The 17,236-nt window shown below is 53.4% G+C and overlaps 1 protein-coding gene across 3 annotated transcripts in view; it reads left to right on the top strand.

Annotated features, from left to right (window-relative positions):
- The first annotated feature begins 15,466 nt into the window (after positions 1-15,466).
- The window catches only part of PEPD (peptidase D), a 117,553-nt gene continuing 115,783 nt past the window's right edge, over positions 15,467-17,236 (top strand). For all 3 annotated transcript variants that reach the window (XM_068992153.1, XM_068992152.1, XM_068992151.1), the window contains exon 1: positions 15,467-15,540. In XM_068992153.1, coding sequence (XP_068848254.1) covers positions 15,524-15,540 — 17 coding nt within the window. In that variant the 5' untranslated portion in view covers positions 15,467-15,523. The remainder of the gene's footprint in view (positions 15,541-17,236) is intronic.

The raw sequence follows: 17,236 nt of genomic DNA, 5'->3' as shown, positions 1-17,236 counted from the left end.
AATCAAGTGTCACGTACAGACTGAAAAATGAACACTTCCTAAATGTGCAGCTCTGTGCAATTTCACAAAATGAATATGCCCGTGGAGCTACCCAGATGAGTCCGAAACCTCTGTAGCCTCAGAAGTCTCTCCAGGCACTACTGGCCACAGGTTACCATGATTTTGACTTCCAACAATTTAATGAGTTTTTCCAGTGTTCTTTTTAACTTTTTTCTTTTTTGCTGATTTTGTTTTTATTTTCTTATGAACAGGTAACACATTCCTCCCTAAGTTCTCTGAGAAAAGAAAAATTCTACCAAGTAAGTTTAGAGATCTAACTGGCTTAATTCAGTGAAACATGGACCAGGCAGCATCCCGTCCAGCAGATAAAAAGGAGCTCCGAGGAGCTGCACAAAATGGAAGACTTTTATAGGCAGAAGGAGGCAGGCAGGGAAGTTATTCTAGCAAAGGACGAGTTATTTGTAGGCAAGGTCACCTTCCTGTTGGGGAGGGGACCCCAATCTCAGGAGTGCTGGCCAAGTAATTCCAGATTGACTGGTCAAAGGTCACCTTCCTGGGAGAGGCTGAAACTGCAACTAGGTTAGGCATTGTCTTAGTTTGTTGATGTTGGGGCTTAGCATAAGTGACTCCATTTTGGCCTAAAAAAAAAAAAAGTGCAAAATCCAAAGTGATATAAAAGAGTGTGTCTACTGAAAATTCTGGCTTCTATCCCTGTTCTTTTCCATTCCCCCTACCTTGCAGACCACGAGTTGGCAAACTTTTTCTGAAAAGGGCCAAAGAATCAATATTTTAGGCTTGCAGTCCCCGCGCGCTCTGTTGCAGTGACTCAGTTCTGCCGTTGTCATGGAAAAGCAGCCAAAGAATCACACAGCACGTGCTCTTCTGTCAGGCTGATCTCGCTCACCATCATGTTTCTGAGATTCGTCCTCCCCGTGGCATAGATTCCACTGCAAGAGAGTATCACTCTATTTATCCAAGCCACCGCTGATGAGTGTTTGGGTAGTCCCAGTGTGGGGCTTTTCTGGACAGGGCAGCTATGAGCAGTCTTGCCTAGGCCTGCCAGTTGATAGATGCTCATGTTTCTGCTGGATGAACACCCAGGAATGGAGTTGCTGGGTCAGAAGTGGGCACTCCATTTTAAGGTTTCAGATGAACAGCTTCCTAAGTCATCCAAGCTGAATGTGAAGATGGAGACAGAATTTGCCATGACTGGTGGAGGGACAGAGAGGGTGAGAGAGCAGGGCCCGTGGGCAGCCCTCAGGAGACAGGAGCAGAGTGGATGGGTGGGGAGTCAGTGGAGAACTGGTATGAAGCTGGTCGGGAGACAGAAGATCCTGCTTGGGGACCACCCTTGCCTTCCCTCTCGTGGGACCCCACTGTCCCTGCCAACAGTGCTGGGGAAGACTGTCTTGAAGTTTCCTTGATCCCAGCTGCCAGGAGAACCAACTGAGATTTTCAAAAATCCCAAATGTTCTGCCTCCATTCCTGGAAATTCTGATTCACCTGTTGTGTAGTGAACTTCAGGCACTAGCAGCTTTTAAAGACTGTCTGGGAGATTCCAGGGAAGCCAGAAATGAGGCCCACCGGGCCTCATGTAGTAGCAGTCCCTAAGATCACAGATGGTCCCCAAGAATCTACCTGCCCACTGAAGACCACCCACCCACTGGCAAACTTTGTGTTGGGCAGAACTCCCGGATATAAACAACAAGACTGGACTTAAGCAAGTGTATGCTGAAAAGATGTGCTTGGGAGGGTGTGAGGCTGCTCTCAGAACCTCCTGGGACCTGGGCTGGAGAGGAACCCATGGCAGGCCGCCTTGGAGACTACTCCCTTCCCAGCCTGCCCAGCTGCCTGCTCTGGCTCTGACAGCAGCTCTCCTGCAGCCTCTGTGAACCTTTTCTACCTGAGCTGCAGAACAGTGGCCAGGACAGTGGCCAGGCTGTGCTTGGGGCCTGCACACCCAGCAGCCCTCGAAAGGCTGTGGGGGAACAGGGCAGCCCCAGTGACAGTGCCCAGGGGCCCTGGCAGTGTCGGGGAGGGGTGGAGAATGCTCTGCCTATTCTGGAAGCGGCTAAACTGGGCAGGATGGACACTCCCTGGTGCGTGATGGTCAGTGGCTCCCCACTGAGGACCTTTCTCGCCCTCTCTCCAGTGGCCTGGATTCAGCAGCAGCACTAAAGCCCTAAACACACAGGACCCAACTGAACTCTTGCCTGGGCCCCTGGGTCCAACAGAACAGAGACTGAACAGCGGTGTCCTTGGCCCCTTCCCTAAACTATCCTGCTCTTCTCACCAACAGTGTGACCTTTATCAGCAGTTTGAATGGTTTCCTCTCTTGCTGTGGTCACTGCTGGCATTTGCTGGCTAAGGGTGAGCTGGCTTTGAGATGGATCAGGGTAGAGCATGTTTCCCCCTGGGGCCAGCCAGGAGGATGAAATGTGTCAGGTCCCCAGGGAGTCCCCAGAAAGCCCTCTGGAAGCCCGGTGCCCCTCCAACCTCTGAGGTCTCTGGGAAGAAGAGGGGGGCCTGCGGAGCAGCTCCAAACCCCCACCCTCCACGGACTGGGCCACTTCCCTCACTTCCCTCCCTCTCACTGTGGGCTCAGGTGCTGGGAGCAATCTCTGAATCCATGGAAACCACACAGGAGACAGAAATCAGAAGGGGGGAGGGCGCTGAGCACTGTCTTGCAAATCCTGGGGAGGGAGAGGGGAAACAGTCCTTTCCTCATTAGTTAAAGCCTGAAACACCACATTTTTCTCCCTGGGAGTCACCCCATCGAGGATGGACTGGCTTCCCTTTCTCACCTGGGGCATAGGAAGGACAACAGGGGGATTGCTGCTCTGGGAAGAGCCGGTAGGTCAGGGGGCTGGGGAGATGGGTCAGGGGAGGGGAGGAGGGCCTGGGGAGCAGGGGTTGGGGGGACTGTGGATCAGGCCGTGGTGGGTATGTGGAGGTGGGGGTCAGGGCTCAGGGCTCTAGGGCTGGCAAGTTGGGAAACGGGGTTCAGGAGTGGAGAGAGGCAGAGCTGCGGAGGTAAGGATGGGAGTTGGGACGTCAGCAGGTGGAGACATGAGGCTGGTCATATAGTGTCCGGGCTCCCGTGAGCCAGAGTCGTCCCCCTGTCCAGTGGCCCCAACTTTCCAGCTGTCCTCTGGCACTGCTCTGGAGTGCTGTCTGTGATCCTCATCAATAACATTAATAACCAGACCTCTTCCTGCAAAACACAAACCAACCACCCGCCTCCCCTCCCAGAGTCTGGCTGTGCGACTGGGGCCCCAGGAACTGGGAGGTGGGGTTGGACCAGGCTAGGAGCTGCAGCGGGTGCTGGGGGCAGCTCCAGCAGAACCCGTGACCCCACCTAAAAACAAGCTCCCCAGTTTTCAAAGGAGCTCCACAGAGTACCACTAAGATAGAGATTTTCTTTTTTAAAGGGATTTTATTTTATTTAATGTGCACCCTTTTTTTGAAAGCTTTTATTGAATTTGTGACAATATTGCTTCTGTTTTATGTTTTGGTTTTCTGGCTGCGAAGTATGTGGGATCCTAGCTCCCCAACCAGGGATCAAAACCTGGACGCCCTGGATTGAAAGGCAAAGTCTGAACCACTGGACCTCCAGGGAGGTCCCTACTACTTTCTAACAACACCAATGCCTGAATATATTCTCCTTAAAAAAAAAAAATTCGGCCATTGGAGAGAGGCCCAGCCCCTCCAAGTTGCCTCACAGCCCCTTCTGCCATCCCTGAAGACAGCACCGGTTTATCTTGTTCCAGACCTCTTAGCCACTTTTACAACATAAACACATGTCCGCAGTGAATTCATAGAACTGTCTATTGTTTTACGGGCTTGTAAACATAATGATATAACACAGGATGCACCGCTCTTCAACTTTTCACTCAACAAAATGCTGCAGAGATTTTTCCAAGTCGATACCTGTAGATCTAGGACATTCCTCCTAATGCGTCTCAAATGTGAGAGCGGAAGAGGGTTCACGTGTGGATGAACGTGCCAGCCGGCTCCTAGTTTTTCGCTATCACAAATAATCCTTCAGTGAGCTTGCTGCCTTATGGCTTCTCCCTCTTATGAGGCAGAATTTCTCTAGGGTAGATAATGAGAATTGTGACTATAGGTCAAAAGGCTCTGTTTTATTTATTTTTAAAATGTTGTTTGTTTATTTTTGACTGTGCGGAGTCTTTGTTGCTGTGTGCACTTTTCCCTTGTCGCAGAGAGCGGGGGCTGCTCTTGGCTACAGTTCATGGACTCCTCGCTGAGGTGGCTTCTCCAGCCGCGGAGCACAGGCTTCTGGGTATGAGGGCTTCAGCAGTTGCAGTTCCCGGGCTCTGGAGCACAGGCTCAGTAGTTATGCTCCACAGCACGTGGGGTCTTCCTGGATTAAGGATCTAACTTGCGTCTCCTGAATGCAGGGAGATTCTTTACCACTGAGCCACCAGGGAAGCCCAGAAGGCTTTGTTTTAAATTTGGGAGAGGGGCAAGTTATAGCTATTTGCAAGGGGCTTCCCTGGTAGCTCAGCTGGTAAAGAATCTGCCTGCAATGCGGAAGACTTGGGTTCGATCCCTGGGTTGGGAAGATCCCCTGGAGGAGGGCATGGCAATCGACTCCAGTATTTTTACCTGGAGAATCCCCATGGATAGAGGAGTCTGGCATGCTATAGTCCATGGGGTCTTAAGGAATCAACACGACTGACTGACTAAGCACAGCACACAGCACCAAAGTGGGTGTGCCAATTTATTTTCCCACAGCCTTAGAACACTTGATGGGTTACAGGTTCTTTAGGCAATAGGAACAGGGGATCCATGGGCACCAAAGGTCCCTTGGCTAGTTCAGCGTGCTTTTCTCATTGGGCCATGGGGAGGGCACGAGGAGGGGCCTCACGGGAAAGTGGGGCGTGAAAGGGCCCTCACCGAGGGGAAGGGAGGAAATAAATGTGTGGATGATGGAGGTCATGAGCTCAAGACCAATGCCCAGTGCCCGTGCCTCATACCTGAAGAGGCAGTGAACAGGCCCGGCATAGGAGTGCATGTGATCTGAGGGTACGAGAGAGGCTGAGCCACCTTGGGTCGCCATCCACACAATAAGCCCCAAGTTGGCCACAAGCCACCAGTGATTGGAGAGCTGATTAAAAGTCCACCTGCCTGGGCCACATCTCAGCCCACCAAGTCCAGATCTCTGAGGGGTGGGCTGCACGTCTGCCCCACCCTTCACTGCCCTCAGTAACCACACTGAGAGAGCTTGGAGCCTGTCCTGTGCTGGGCAGGCCTTCCCCAGGGGACTTGGACCCCTTTAGAAGGAGGTTGTCGTAGTCTTCACACGGCTAGTGCCCTTGGTGATAGAAGGGTCAGAGTCTGCTGTTGGTACCAGACCCAAAACTAAAACTGGTTCTCCCTACAGCCAGTTCCACCAATGGGTTCAAGCAGCATCTGCAAAGATTCTGGGAGCTCTTCTCAGCCCAGTTCGGGCCTCCCTGATGGCTCAGATGGTAAAGAATTCACCTGCAATGCAGGAGACCTGGATTCAAACCCTGGGTTGGGAAGATTCCCTGGAGAAGGAAATACCCATTCCAGTATTCTTGCCTGGAGAATTCCATGGACAGAGGAACCTTGTGGGCTACAGTCCATGAAGTCACAGAGTCAGACATGACTGAGCAATTAACACGTTCACTTTCTCCTCCAAGCAGAGGTGGTGTCCTGGGTAGATGCTAGGTCATTTCTCCTCTCAGGCCCCCTTAAAGAAGGCCTGGCTGCCCACCCCTGACCAGCCCTGCTGCCCTGGTCACCGCCCAGTCTCCCTGGGAGGAAGCTGGCAGAGGCCCCAGGCTGGGCGGGCAGCTGGCCCTCTGGGTGGATTCGTGGTCTGGGAGGGGCCGCATGCGCAGAAGCTCCTGCCTCCAGAATTTCCACTGTGAGATGATTTTCAGTAAATTCTCCCTCAAGCCCTAAATATTGATCTCCAAGCTCTGGAAATAAAATTGTAATTTTCCCAAAGACAGTTTGAACAGAACATCCAGGCAGGATGAGGAAGCGAGTGAGACCCCTGCCGGCTCTTGAAGCTGCCGGTGAATTTGGCATCGGCTATGCACCGTCTGCGGAGAAGGCAATGGCACCCTACTCCAATACTCTTGCCTGGAAAATTCCATGGACGGAGGAGCCTGGTAGGCTGCAGTCCATGGGGATGCTAACAGTCAGACGTGACTAAGTGACTTCCCTTTCACTTTTCACTTTCATGCATTGGAGAAGGAAATGGCAACCCACTCCAGTGTTCTTACCTGGAGAATCCCAGGGACGGGGAGCCTGGTGGGCTGCCGTCTATGGGGTCACACTGAGTCGGACACGACTGAAGCGACTTAGCAGCAGCAGCAGCATGCACCGTGAGACTGTGAACACAGTGGAAACAACATCTTGGGTATCTGTTAGTCTTTTTTCTTTTTTTAATTTTACTTGTTTATTTGGCTGTGCCAGGTCTTAGTTGCGGCACTTGAGATCTTAGTTGCGGCATGTGGGATCTAGTTCTCTGACCAGGTATTGAACCCAGGGCCCTTGCTTTGAAAGTGCAGAGTCTTAGCCACTAGACCACCAGGGAAGTCCTTCTGTTAATCTTTTCAACTGATACTCCAGATAGAATGGCCAGCACTTGGAAGTGGGGCAGGTGTTCAGCTTGGACCGTCTGAGCCTTGGACACAGGCAGGAGTCTCTGCAGCAGGAGGCTGGTTTTCATCCATGCGAGAAGGTGCTTTGCTTTGGAAAGAGCAGAGCTCACCTCATGTCCTGTGCTCGGCCTCCCTAAAGGTTTGGGTCTGTCTGAGCAAGGGTAGCCTGGGGCTTCCCAGGTGCGCTAGTGGTAAGGAATCCACCTGCCAATGCAAGAGACATAAGAGGCATGGGTTCGATCCCTGGGTTAGGAAGAGCCCCTGGAGAAGGGCACAGCAACACACTTCATACTCTTGCCTGGAGAATCCCACGGACAGAGGAGCCTGGTGGGCTTCAGGGTACAGTCCATAGGGTTCCAAAGAGTCAGACATGACTGAAGCAACTTTGCATGCACATGTGAGCAAGGCTAACCTAGGGGTGAACTCCCTGCTGACTGTCACCTCTTAGCTACCCCTCCAGACTACTCAGCTACAACCCCAGGCTATATGCGCCCCACACTAGCCTTGCTTTGGGATATGACAGTGCTGGCCAAGTTCCCAGGCTGGGCTCACTGGTTTTTGGCTTACAAGAAGCTCCATCAACTTAATCATTTGGATTTAATTGGTTCCAGTACCATCCCTATGACAGGACTCCTCCAGTCCCCTTAAAAGTCTCTTTTAGGCATTCCTGGGGGGTCCCCAGAGAGAGTCTTACAGAAACTCAGAGACCTCCCACTTCCTGTGCTTTAAGTTGGTTGCCCAGGAAGCCCCACTGGTGTCCTCATGTCTGCACCACCACTGCCCAGCCTGCCTCGTGAGGCAACAGAGCCATGTGGGGGTGCAACCACGTGGTGCGGTGACCACCTCTGGGTGCCAAGGTCCCTGCAGCCAGACTATGCTCCAGGTAGGGCTGAGGTGATGGTCACACTTTCTCCCCAGGGCCCCACAGTGGGTACTGCTGGGACCCTGCACTTTCCAGAGCCCCTCCAGCAGCTGTCACCAGCCTCCCTCTGGGGTGGGAGACCCAGGCTCCCTTCCCTCTGCCCTGTGTGATAACCCAGCATAACAAACCACCGAGTAGAAAGGCTCCAAACAACCAGTTAGATTCTGGATTCAGGGGCCGGCTCAGCAGGTTTCTGTTGGACTCATTCATGAGTCTACAGTCAGTTCTCAGGTTGGCCGGGAGCTGATAATCCAAGCCAGCCTCGCCTCTGAGTCTGCTGGTCAGCAGGCTATCCAATGGGCATCTTACATTCTGGCAGGCTGACCAGGGCATTGTCCCCAGTGGCAGGGCTCCCAAGAGAGGCAAGAGGATTCGGCTCCAGTGGGTGAGCCCCCTCTGAGGCCCCGGCTTTTGAGGATGTCTTATTATCCAAAGTAAGTCACGTGGCCACTCCAGATTCAAGGGCTGGTGAAATAGACTCTGCTTCTGGATGGGAGGGGCTAAGCATCACTAAGCAAGGACGAGGACACAGCAAGGAGAATTTGAGACTGATTTTGCAATCTACTGTGTGTTCCTAACTCCTCTCACAAACCTCCTTGCAACCCCTCTTCCATACATGCGAATCCATGCCTACAGGCAGAGCCCTGCTGGCTTTACAGGCAGGACCAAAAACCCGAGGTCCAGCCAGGGAGGCCCTCTCTGCAGCCTTCCCTGCTCATCTATTTCCCTGCATCTCTTAAGCATCTCTGAGTTTGGCTGGACTGCCAGCTCATGTACAGGGAGCTGGACTGCCTCACCATGGCTAGGCAGCCCCAGGACCCAGCCAGTCCTCTGGAAGAGGGTAAGCGCTTACCACCTTGGCTTGCAGATATGGACTCAGCCATTTGTGTCAAAGTTGCTCTGTAGGTGGGCAGGGCTGACAGTGACCTCATAAGGCATCTCGCCCACCTTCATGCCTTAAGGATCAGGGTCCCGGTGCTTTCCTGTTGCCCCTACTTCTCACATGACCACTGACATAAGGATGACAGCCATTCTGAGTTGGGGACTGTGCTGAGTGTCTCACAGCATCACCCAACTAATCTCTTCAACAATCTTCTGAGCTAAGACCCATCACCCACAGTTTATTGAGGAGGAAGTTGAGGCTCAGAGAGGTTGGATAACTTGCCCAGTGCCACACAGTGAGTCAAGTTTAAGAAAGCCAGGAATGGAACCTAGACGCCTGCATCCACATTCCCAATCTCTATATACATGCTCTTGGATAATAGGCACCATAATAAACATCATAAGTGACCCCCGCCACATTTGTATAGTGCTAAACTGTTCCCCGGGCTTCCCTGGTAGCTCAGCTGGTAAAGAATCTGCCTGCAATGCAGGAGACCCCGGTTTGGTTCCTGGGTTGGGAAGATCCCCTGGAGAAGGGATACGCTACCCACACCAGTATTCATGGGCTTCCCTAGTGGCTCAGATGGTAAAGAATCTGCCTAAAATGCGGGAGACCTGGGTTCGATCCCTAGGTTGGGAAGATTCTCTGAAGGAGGGCACGGCGACCCACTCCAGTATTCTTGCCTGGAGAATCCCTGTGGACAGAGGAGCCTGTCGGGCTACAGTCTATGGGGTCACAAAGAGTCGGACATGACTTAGGGACTAAGCACGGCACAGCAAATAGTCCCCCAAGGGCCCCAGAGCTCATGTCTTCCTCTGCCCCTTGGAACTGCCTCGTTAAACAAAAGCACCTTTTGTCTCAAAATGGGGAAGGCGGGGGACCCAGGCTTCTGATTTTGAAGTCCTCATGTACTTCTTTCTTCACTGCACGATTTCTAACAGGCTGCTCATGCTTGGGGATATTTGCTTGGCAATGTTACAGAGGCAGGACCAGCTAAGGCCTTTAGAGTTGAAGAAATGAAAAAATGATGTATCCTCCTCTCATGTAAACTGAAGAAAAAAAAAACCCATGAAACAAGAAACTCACTGCTGTGTTGAAATGAAAATTGCTGCCTTCTAGACTTTTAAACTGCAACATCAGGACTAGTCTGTCCAAGTTGAACTTTTCAAGATACTATTCGGGGGCAGTGGCCGGCCCACTGGGACCTGCAGTACTGTGTGTCGCAGGGACTTATGTACATCTCCTAGCATCTTAACCATCACCTGCTTGGAGAATGGGACTCAGTGAGATTCCAGGCACTCAACCCTTCCTTCCCCATTGCAGAAATCCAGAGAAGCGAGATGGCTAGAGTGTGGGCGTGAGTCTCGGGCTCGATCAGTGGCCTCGTTGCCTTCCAAGAGCTTTGGTTGTGCAGAGAGTGAAGTCAGGATGCTGTGACAGTCCAGGGTGATGTCCAAGGACAGGGGTAGTGGCAACAATTTGGGGCAGCAGTGTGTGGTATGGCGTGGCTTGTGCTCTTAGCCACCAGCCTACCTGGTCCCCCTCTGTTTCCTGAATCTGCCTCTCCTCCATATTGTTTCCTGACATCCCCCTGACACATCCTCCTCTTCTTGAGGTTGGCCAGACTCAGGGACTCTTGCCTACCAAGAACCCTGATGAGCATGGAGCTTAAAAGGGGAAGAGACTGGGAAGAGGTAGGCAGCCGGCCAGCCTGGGAGACTTGGCAGTCACAGGAGGGGGGTGGGAAGGGGCTGCCAGAAGGGAAAGGTGGGAGGGACGGGGGTAGACAAGGCACTGAGGAGGAGGGGTAGACAGGAGTGAGGTCAGGAGAGTGAGCAGTCACACGTCCCTCCAGTCTTGCAGGTGGCATGGCCAGGCTGGGTGGCCACTGGGGACCTGGTCTATGGGTGATTTCATGAAGGGCTGAAAGCAACTCCCTGACAGTAACCCATGAGACAGGCAGTTGTGAACATCAGAGAGGGTTCAGTAGCTTGCAGCTGGGTAGAGGGAGAACCCATCCCCCCAGGAGATTTCTCTCCAGGCCACAAGCCACAGAAACCAATTTCCCTGCGCTGGGATGCAACATTCCTACTTCTGAATTTTGTTCATTTTATCAAGATTTTGAAATGCGGTAAATAAAGTTACACCAATGAATAGCCTCACGCAACATGGCAAATGCAATAAAGGTGAAAGCAATAAAAGGTGGAGAGACCAGCCACTAGGCACCGATGCAACTCCCAAGAAATAAAAGTAATTATCACCTGCACAACCTGGCCAGCCTGTTCCTCGTGCGTGAAAGAAAACCATTTCAGAAGTTTATTTCCTATATCGAATGTTGATAATTGGATGTATTTATAAGTCTCTCTGGAAGGAAACAGCTTGTGATTTCAAGATGAGAAAACAGTCTTCCAAACAGTGAAAAACAATATATCCCCCATTTTCACACACACACACACACACACACACACACACACACACACACGCACACACACACAGAGCTTGTTTCCTCTGCTGTTTTTAAGGTGCTGTTGGAATGATTTGCCTTTCCGAAGGCACCGTTCCATTTCTCATCTTGAATTGCCTCGTAGACCCTGGCAGAGCACTCAGAAGGGACCACTTCATCTGAGCCGGTGACGGGGCTTCCTAGGGAAGGCCCCTGGGGCTGCTGCCTGCCTCTTTTCTGCAGGAAGATGGATACCCAGGTGGACCGGGCGGGGCCAGTGAGACCAAGAGAAGTGTGAGGTGGTGTGGGGGCTCCTCTGGGGGCTGAGGGGTGGTGGTGACAGTTGTGGCGTGGCCTGGAAGAGGCAGCTGGCCAGGCTGGCCCCAGGAGTCAGAGAGCTATGGCTGCTGCTGCTGATGATGTTGCAAAGGCTGAGGGCTGGGATCTGCCAGAACCGTGATGGAGAGGTGGCCTCCTGGGCATTTCATTTCCATCACACGCCTTCCTCCCCTACTCAGGAAGAGGTTGGATTAGACTATGCCATCCCCGCCTTCCCTTTTCACACCCCTCTCTTCTTTCTGTTCAGTCTGTTTACTGCTGATTTCCTGAGCCCCATCTTCCATTGTCAGAAAAAGCAAAGAGTCACAGAAACCTCACATGCCACCCCGTGTGGGGTGTCACCCTCTGAGGCTGGTGCCCCCATACAGCTGGCACAGAGCCTCTTGCCAGCTCCTCCCACCCCAGACATGGACTCGGACCCCACTGCTCTTCTGCTCAGAAGCCCTCAGTAACCCCCCACTCATCACATACCCCTGCTCTAAGCCCTCCCAGACGGTGAGCTCCTTGGGAATGATGCTGGGGGCCCCTCTTCCTCCTCTGCTCCCAGACCCCCAGGATCTGCGTGTGGGACAGCTTGATAGTGGGGGCAGAGCCAGCATCCAGTGTGGTGACACAGAGCCTTCTGGCAGACCAGTGTCCTCAGTATGGAGTAGAAGATGGAGGGTGCCCAGGTCCTGGCTCTTCCAGGGATGCCCCTGTGAGGCCCCGAGTCAGAGTCTGGCTGGTGGCCACCTCCAGGCCACCATCTCCAGGCAACCAGCTGTCAGTACTGTCCATGGAGCTGCAGGAGCATGGTGCCTGGGTCAAGCAGGGTGGGCAGAGCAGGGGAGCCTGGTAGGACATGCTCTCACAGGGACAAAGGGGGCCCTGGGAGCTCCAGGGAGAAGGTTTCCTAGGACCAAGTTCCTTTGTGAGCTCTGGCCAGGGCGGGGGACTTCTCGAGAGTCACAATGCCCTGGCCACCAGACCGGCTGAGAGCAAAAACTTCTCAGCCACTTGTAGGTCACGACGAGGGGCGACTGTTTCAGCCAAGAGTCTGTGACCTCAGAGGGGACGCTGCGTGAGGCCTGAGAGTGCTGGCTGGAGCTCTCCCTCGCTGATTTATACACTCTCGCTTCAACCCTCTAAAATCAATCTTTCCCCAATTGCCTCCTGGCTCCCAGCAGCATTCAGGGTCGGCCCTGCATGAGTAACTATGCAATCTTCTCCCGTTCCCAGGGCTGCTTCTCTTGGAGCCCCTGCCAGAGCCCTGATAAGGACGGGGTGGGAGTGGGGACAGCCCTGCCAGAGCCTCTGATGGGGAGGGGTGAGCAGTGGCGAGCAGCCCTCTGTGCCAGGCTCACTGGCAGGGCAAGCCCACTATCCAGACAGATCTGGGTGGGCAGGAATTAGAGGCAGCCCTCCCCCTCCAGCACTGCCCGCAAACAAGGGCACTCCACTCAGTCGGTAGGTGCCCTCCCCCTATTATTTTGTGACTGTTTAGGATAATTACTTCTTTTTCATATTAATAAACACTCAGAGCTGGCAGCTGGCTTAATTCTGACATATTTTCTGTCAAAAGAAAAGGTGGAGGGGTGGTGATTAGCTCTGGGGCAGGTTTTCCTTCCACAAAAGAGCATGAGAAGCTCATTCTGCTCACTCTTTGTTGTTTTTAAAAACTGTCTCTTATTAGAGAATCAAGTTTCTCCAGCTGAAGGTAGAAAACTGCTTAATGGAAAAGAGGGTGGGGGAGTCCAAGTTCTCAGGGCACTGGGCTGGGCAGTGGGGCGTGGGGCTTGTACCCCTGCTCAACTCCCTGGAAACTGGCAAGAGAGCAGATAGATCCTCTCTGGGGTCCTGCCCGGAGGAAGTGGGAAGCGGGAGGAAGGATGGGGGTCCCCTCCTTCCATCAAGTCTCCTTGGCTTTATCTGGGTCAGGGAGGTGGGGAGGGCTGTCTTGAGGAGCCGCTATCCTCCTTATGACTTTGGCCATTTCAGTTGTGCCACAGCTGAAGGTGCCTGGATGTTTGCTTGTGAAGTCCAACAGCAGCCCCATGAGGCAAGCACCATTAGCTCCCACCTGACGGATGAGGAAACCAGGGGTGGCGCTGGGACTTGAAGCAGGCACGCTTCAAATCACCCACCCTACTTATGCTTTGACTTGCCCTCCCCGCCTGTTTAAGCGGCTGCTCTCTTCCCAGCTTTGTGGGGGCAAACAGCAGCTGTTTCTCTGTCTCACAGTCCCTGGTGGTTCCTTAGCTCAGCCACAGTGACCCACACCCTTATCCTGACAAAGAAACAAGAGGCACCCCAAATGCCAGGTCTTCAAACAGAAGCTACTTCCAGCTGTGAGATAGCTAGGGGCTGTGGGCATGTGCTGGACCCCTTCTCCTGTCCACCCACATCTGCACGGCCTCATGTGGCCCAGAACTCAAGGGGTACCCCTTCCCACCAGTCCTGGGCCCCTTCCTTTACTGACTGGCTGTGCTGCTGCTACTGCTGCTAAGTCGCTTCAGTCATGTCCGACTCTGTGCGACCCCACAGACAGCAGCCCACCAGGCTCCCCCCATCCCTGGGATTCTCCAGGCAAGAACACTGGAGTGGGTTGCCATTTCCTTCTCCAATGTATGAAAGTGAAAAGTGAAAGTGAAGTCGCTCAGTCGTGTCCAACTCCTAGCGACCCCGTGGACTGCAGCCCATCAGGCCCCTCCGTCCATGGGATTTTCCAGGCAAGAGTACTTGAGTAGGGTGCCATTGCCTTCTCCGTGAGTCACTCCCAAGTCACTACTGCATGAACTCAGCCCCTGTATGAACTTGGGTGAGTTATTTATCTCCCTGGGCCTCAGTTTCCTCATCTGTAAAATGGCATTAAGGACAAAGCCCACCCCACATGGCTATTGTGAATATTCAGGGAACTGACATTTGCAAAGCACTGGGGCACAGTAAGTGCTCCATACCTGTTAGTGTTACTATTATTCTAAGGTACCAGCAGCATAGGGAGCTGCCTTATGTCAACTACAAATTGGCACTTAACAAGAGCGTTGCCAACAACCGAATGACAAAGGCATTTGCCATTTTCCTCTATGGAGACTGAACCCCGTGCTGCCACAGCTGTTGACCTTCAACAACCCCTTAGGGAGTTCAGGTTTGAGTGAGGCACTCCTTGTTCCAGGGAATCTGGTGGGATAAGTCTTTAGATAGCTGGATGTTTTTGTGTGTGTTGTGTGTTAGTTGCTCAGTCGTGCCCAACTCTTTGCGACCCCATGGACTGCAATCCACCAGGTTCCTCTGTCCATGAGATTTTCCAGGCAAGGATACCGGAGTGGGTTGCCATTTCCTTCTCCAGGGGATCTTCCCAACCTAGGTCTTAGAAACAGATTTTATGATCTCAATCCTTGCATCTTCTCTGCTTTGGAGCAGTCTCAGAGCTATCTGAGACGCTGCCTCCTGGGCTGCAGTCCTCATTTTGTTGCAAATAAAACTTAACTTGTAACTCTCAACTGTACATCTTTTTTAGTCAACACTTGGAATATCTACTTACCATCCCCCTTCCTGCCCCACTTCTCAACTCTCTGGAGGACTCTGCACCCAACAAGAGTGCACAGCAGGGCAAAAGGGAGGGGGGTGACCCTCTGGTAGATTCTCCATCCTGAACTGCGCCCTCCCTGTGGTCACTTCTCCCTAGCCCTGCTCACTGGCCACCCTGCACCCTGCAGCTGAGTGAGCTTAGAAAGGTCCCAACAGATCTAATTCTTTAGCCCCGTTTTCAAGGCAGTGCAAGATCTGACCCTTGCTCACCTCTGAGGCTGCACCTCCCCTCTTTCCTGGACACTGAACTTTTAGGTTACTTCAATTGCCCTGGCCTTTGCTCAAGCCATTTCCCTTCTTAAGCCAACCACCGTCACCTCTGCCTGTTACTAGACTGGGTCAGAGGCTCCTCTCTCAAGGTGTCTTTCCCCCTGGGCAGGCTGGGACGTCGGGTCAAGGGCAGAATCAAGGTATTCACTGCCTTGGGTATGTTCGGTTCTATTCTGAAAAGGCCTCTCTCCGCACCCCAGCCGCACCCGTCGCCGGCAGCAAGAGACGGGCGACCAGACAGATTCTCCACCTCCCTCCAGGGCTCCGCCCCTCCGCGTCGTGGGGAGCGCTTCGCCGGAGGGGACTGGACAGGGGCTCCCGGCTCCGCCCATTCAGCCCCGCCCTGGCCCCGCCCATCCAGTCCCGCCTCCCCCGGAGGGGCACCTGGTCGGGCTCAGCTGACGCCCCACTTCACGTGACGCTGGAGCTGGGGAAGCATGGCGGCGGCCACCGGGTGAGTGCTGCCGCTGTCCCTGGCCCTTGGCCGGCGGCGCGGAGCGGGGGGCCTTGGGCCTGCCGATTGGACAGCGGCTGAGAGCCCCGCGCTGCCAAGCCGCGTCCCCGCCGGGCGTGCAGTGTGGCCGTGGGCAGCGCGCTTCTTTGCACGGGTCGGTCCTCCGAGGGCTGGGCGTCTGGCTGCGAGTCCCCTCCCTGGCCGCTGCCCATTGCCCTCAGGGCCGCCGTGGCGCTCAGGCCCCACCCGCGTGTGTGGCGTCCCCACTGTGCGGCCGAGTTGGGTCTCGGATCCACGCTCGCGTTCAGTCACGGAACTCCGATGGGAAGGCGGCGTTGCCAGGGTGCTGGGGACCTGGGGATCCGGGGAAGAGGCAGCATTTGAGATGGCCTTGGAATTCTCTCCCCTCGCTATTCCACTAGCAACTCCATTCTTCCTTCAGGGCTCAGATGGGACCTCCTCAGAGAAGCCTTCTCTTAAGCACCTTTCCCACTCTTAGCACCACTTGGTAAATAATATAGTACCTTAAAGAAAACCCAAAAAACCCAACGAACCTGTTCTTGTCTTCTCTCCATTTAGAGTGAGGTCAGGGCCTTTGTCTCCTTCACCACTGGGCCTCATTTGCCTTGCACACATGCCTCATAAATTCTGCTCAATAGAAGAATGGTGAGTGGCCCTAGTGGAAGGAAGTGTGGACAGATGGGCCCACTGAAGCATTGAGGAGTGTCCCAGATGAAGGAACATTCCAAAGGTTGAGAGTGTTCTGGGAACAGGGGACAATGGAGTGTGTCCCTGTACAGGAAGGCATGGTGTCCCAGCTGGCTTTTCTAGACTTTGTCCTAAGGGACTGGAACATTCCAAGGGTTTTAATCTGCTCAGATCTGCTTTTTAGATAACTATCTTCTGAGCTATGTGTGAGTTCAGGGTAAGACCTGGGCCTGGAGATGCTGGGGCTGGAAGGGGGTGTGGTAGAGAGAGCAAAGTCATTGCCTTAGAGGCTAGGCCAGAACTGAGATCAGAATGGTGGGCTAAATGGGTGTCTCTCTTTGGAAGGTGGGGAGAATGGCAACAGAAAATGGCCCCCTTAGTTGGCCCTCGAGGTTGGGAGAGCTTAGGACATACAAATCAAACATGTAATAGGCTCTTGCTGTATTCCAGAAGTGTACTGGGCCTACCCTTAGGCATTCACAGGCCACCCGTGTATATGTCATCCATCTGTCTGCCTCTAGTCTTGATGAGTGCCTTGGACTGGCATGGGTTCTGAGCTCAGGGGAGAGTGTGGGTGGGCTTCACTCCCCGGATGGCATTTTTGCTAGTCCTTGAGTAACCCTCAGGCAGATAACTGCTTGCTAAGTCTCACGTGAACGTCATGGAATCCAGGGTCAGATCCTTGAACCCAGCCTGTGACCCTGTCTTAAAGAGCAGAGTGAGTGGTAGGTGCAGGCCACCCAGATGTGGTTCTGACACCACTGTATCTGGGCCACTATGTGGTCACAGGGAGTTCTGGTTGCTACATTTGGGTTCAGGGCTCCATGCTGGTTTGAGGTCTGCTGTGCTACCAAAGGTACAATGAGCCAGGCTGGTGATTGGATGGGCGTGAGCCTAGAGCTGGCTGAATCCTGGAGGGAAGGCCTTTATAGCAAAGCTGATTCTCTGGGCCATGTGCAGTAAAAACTGAGTGACAGAGGGCTTGGAG

This window comes from Capricornis sumatraensis, chromosome 20 (assembly GCF_032405125.1).
Source record: "Capricornis sumatraensis isolate serow.1 chromosome 20, serow.2, whole genome shotgun sequence".
NCBI lineage: Eukaryota > Metazoa > Chordata > Mammalia > Artiodactyla > Bovidae > Capricornis > Capricornis sumatraensis.
Note: the sequence above shows the minus strand (reverse complement) of the source record. Positions and strands in the feature narration are given on the sequence as shown.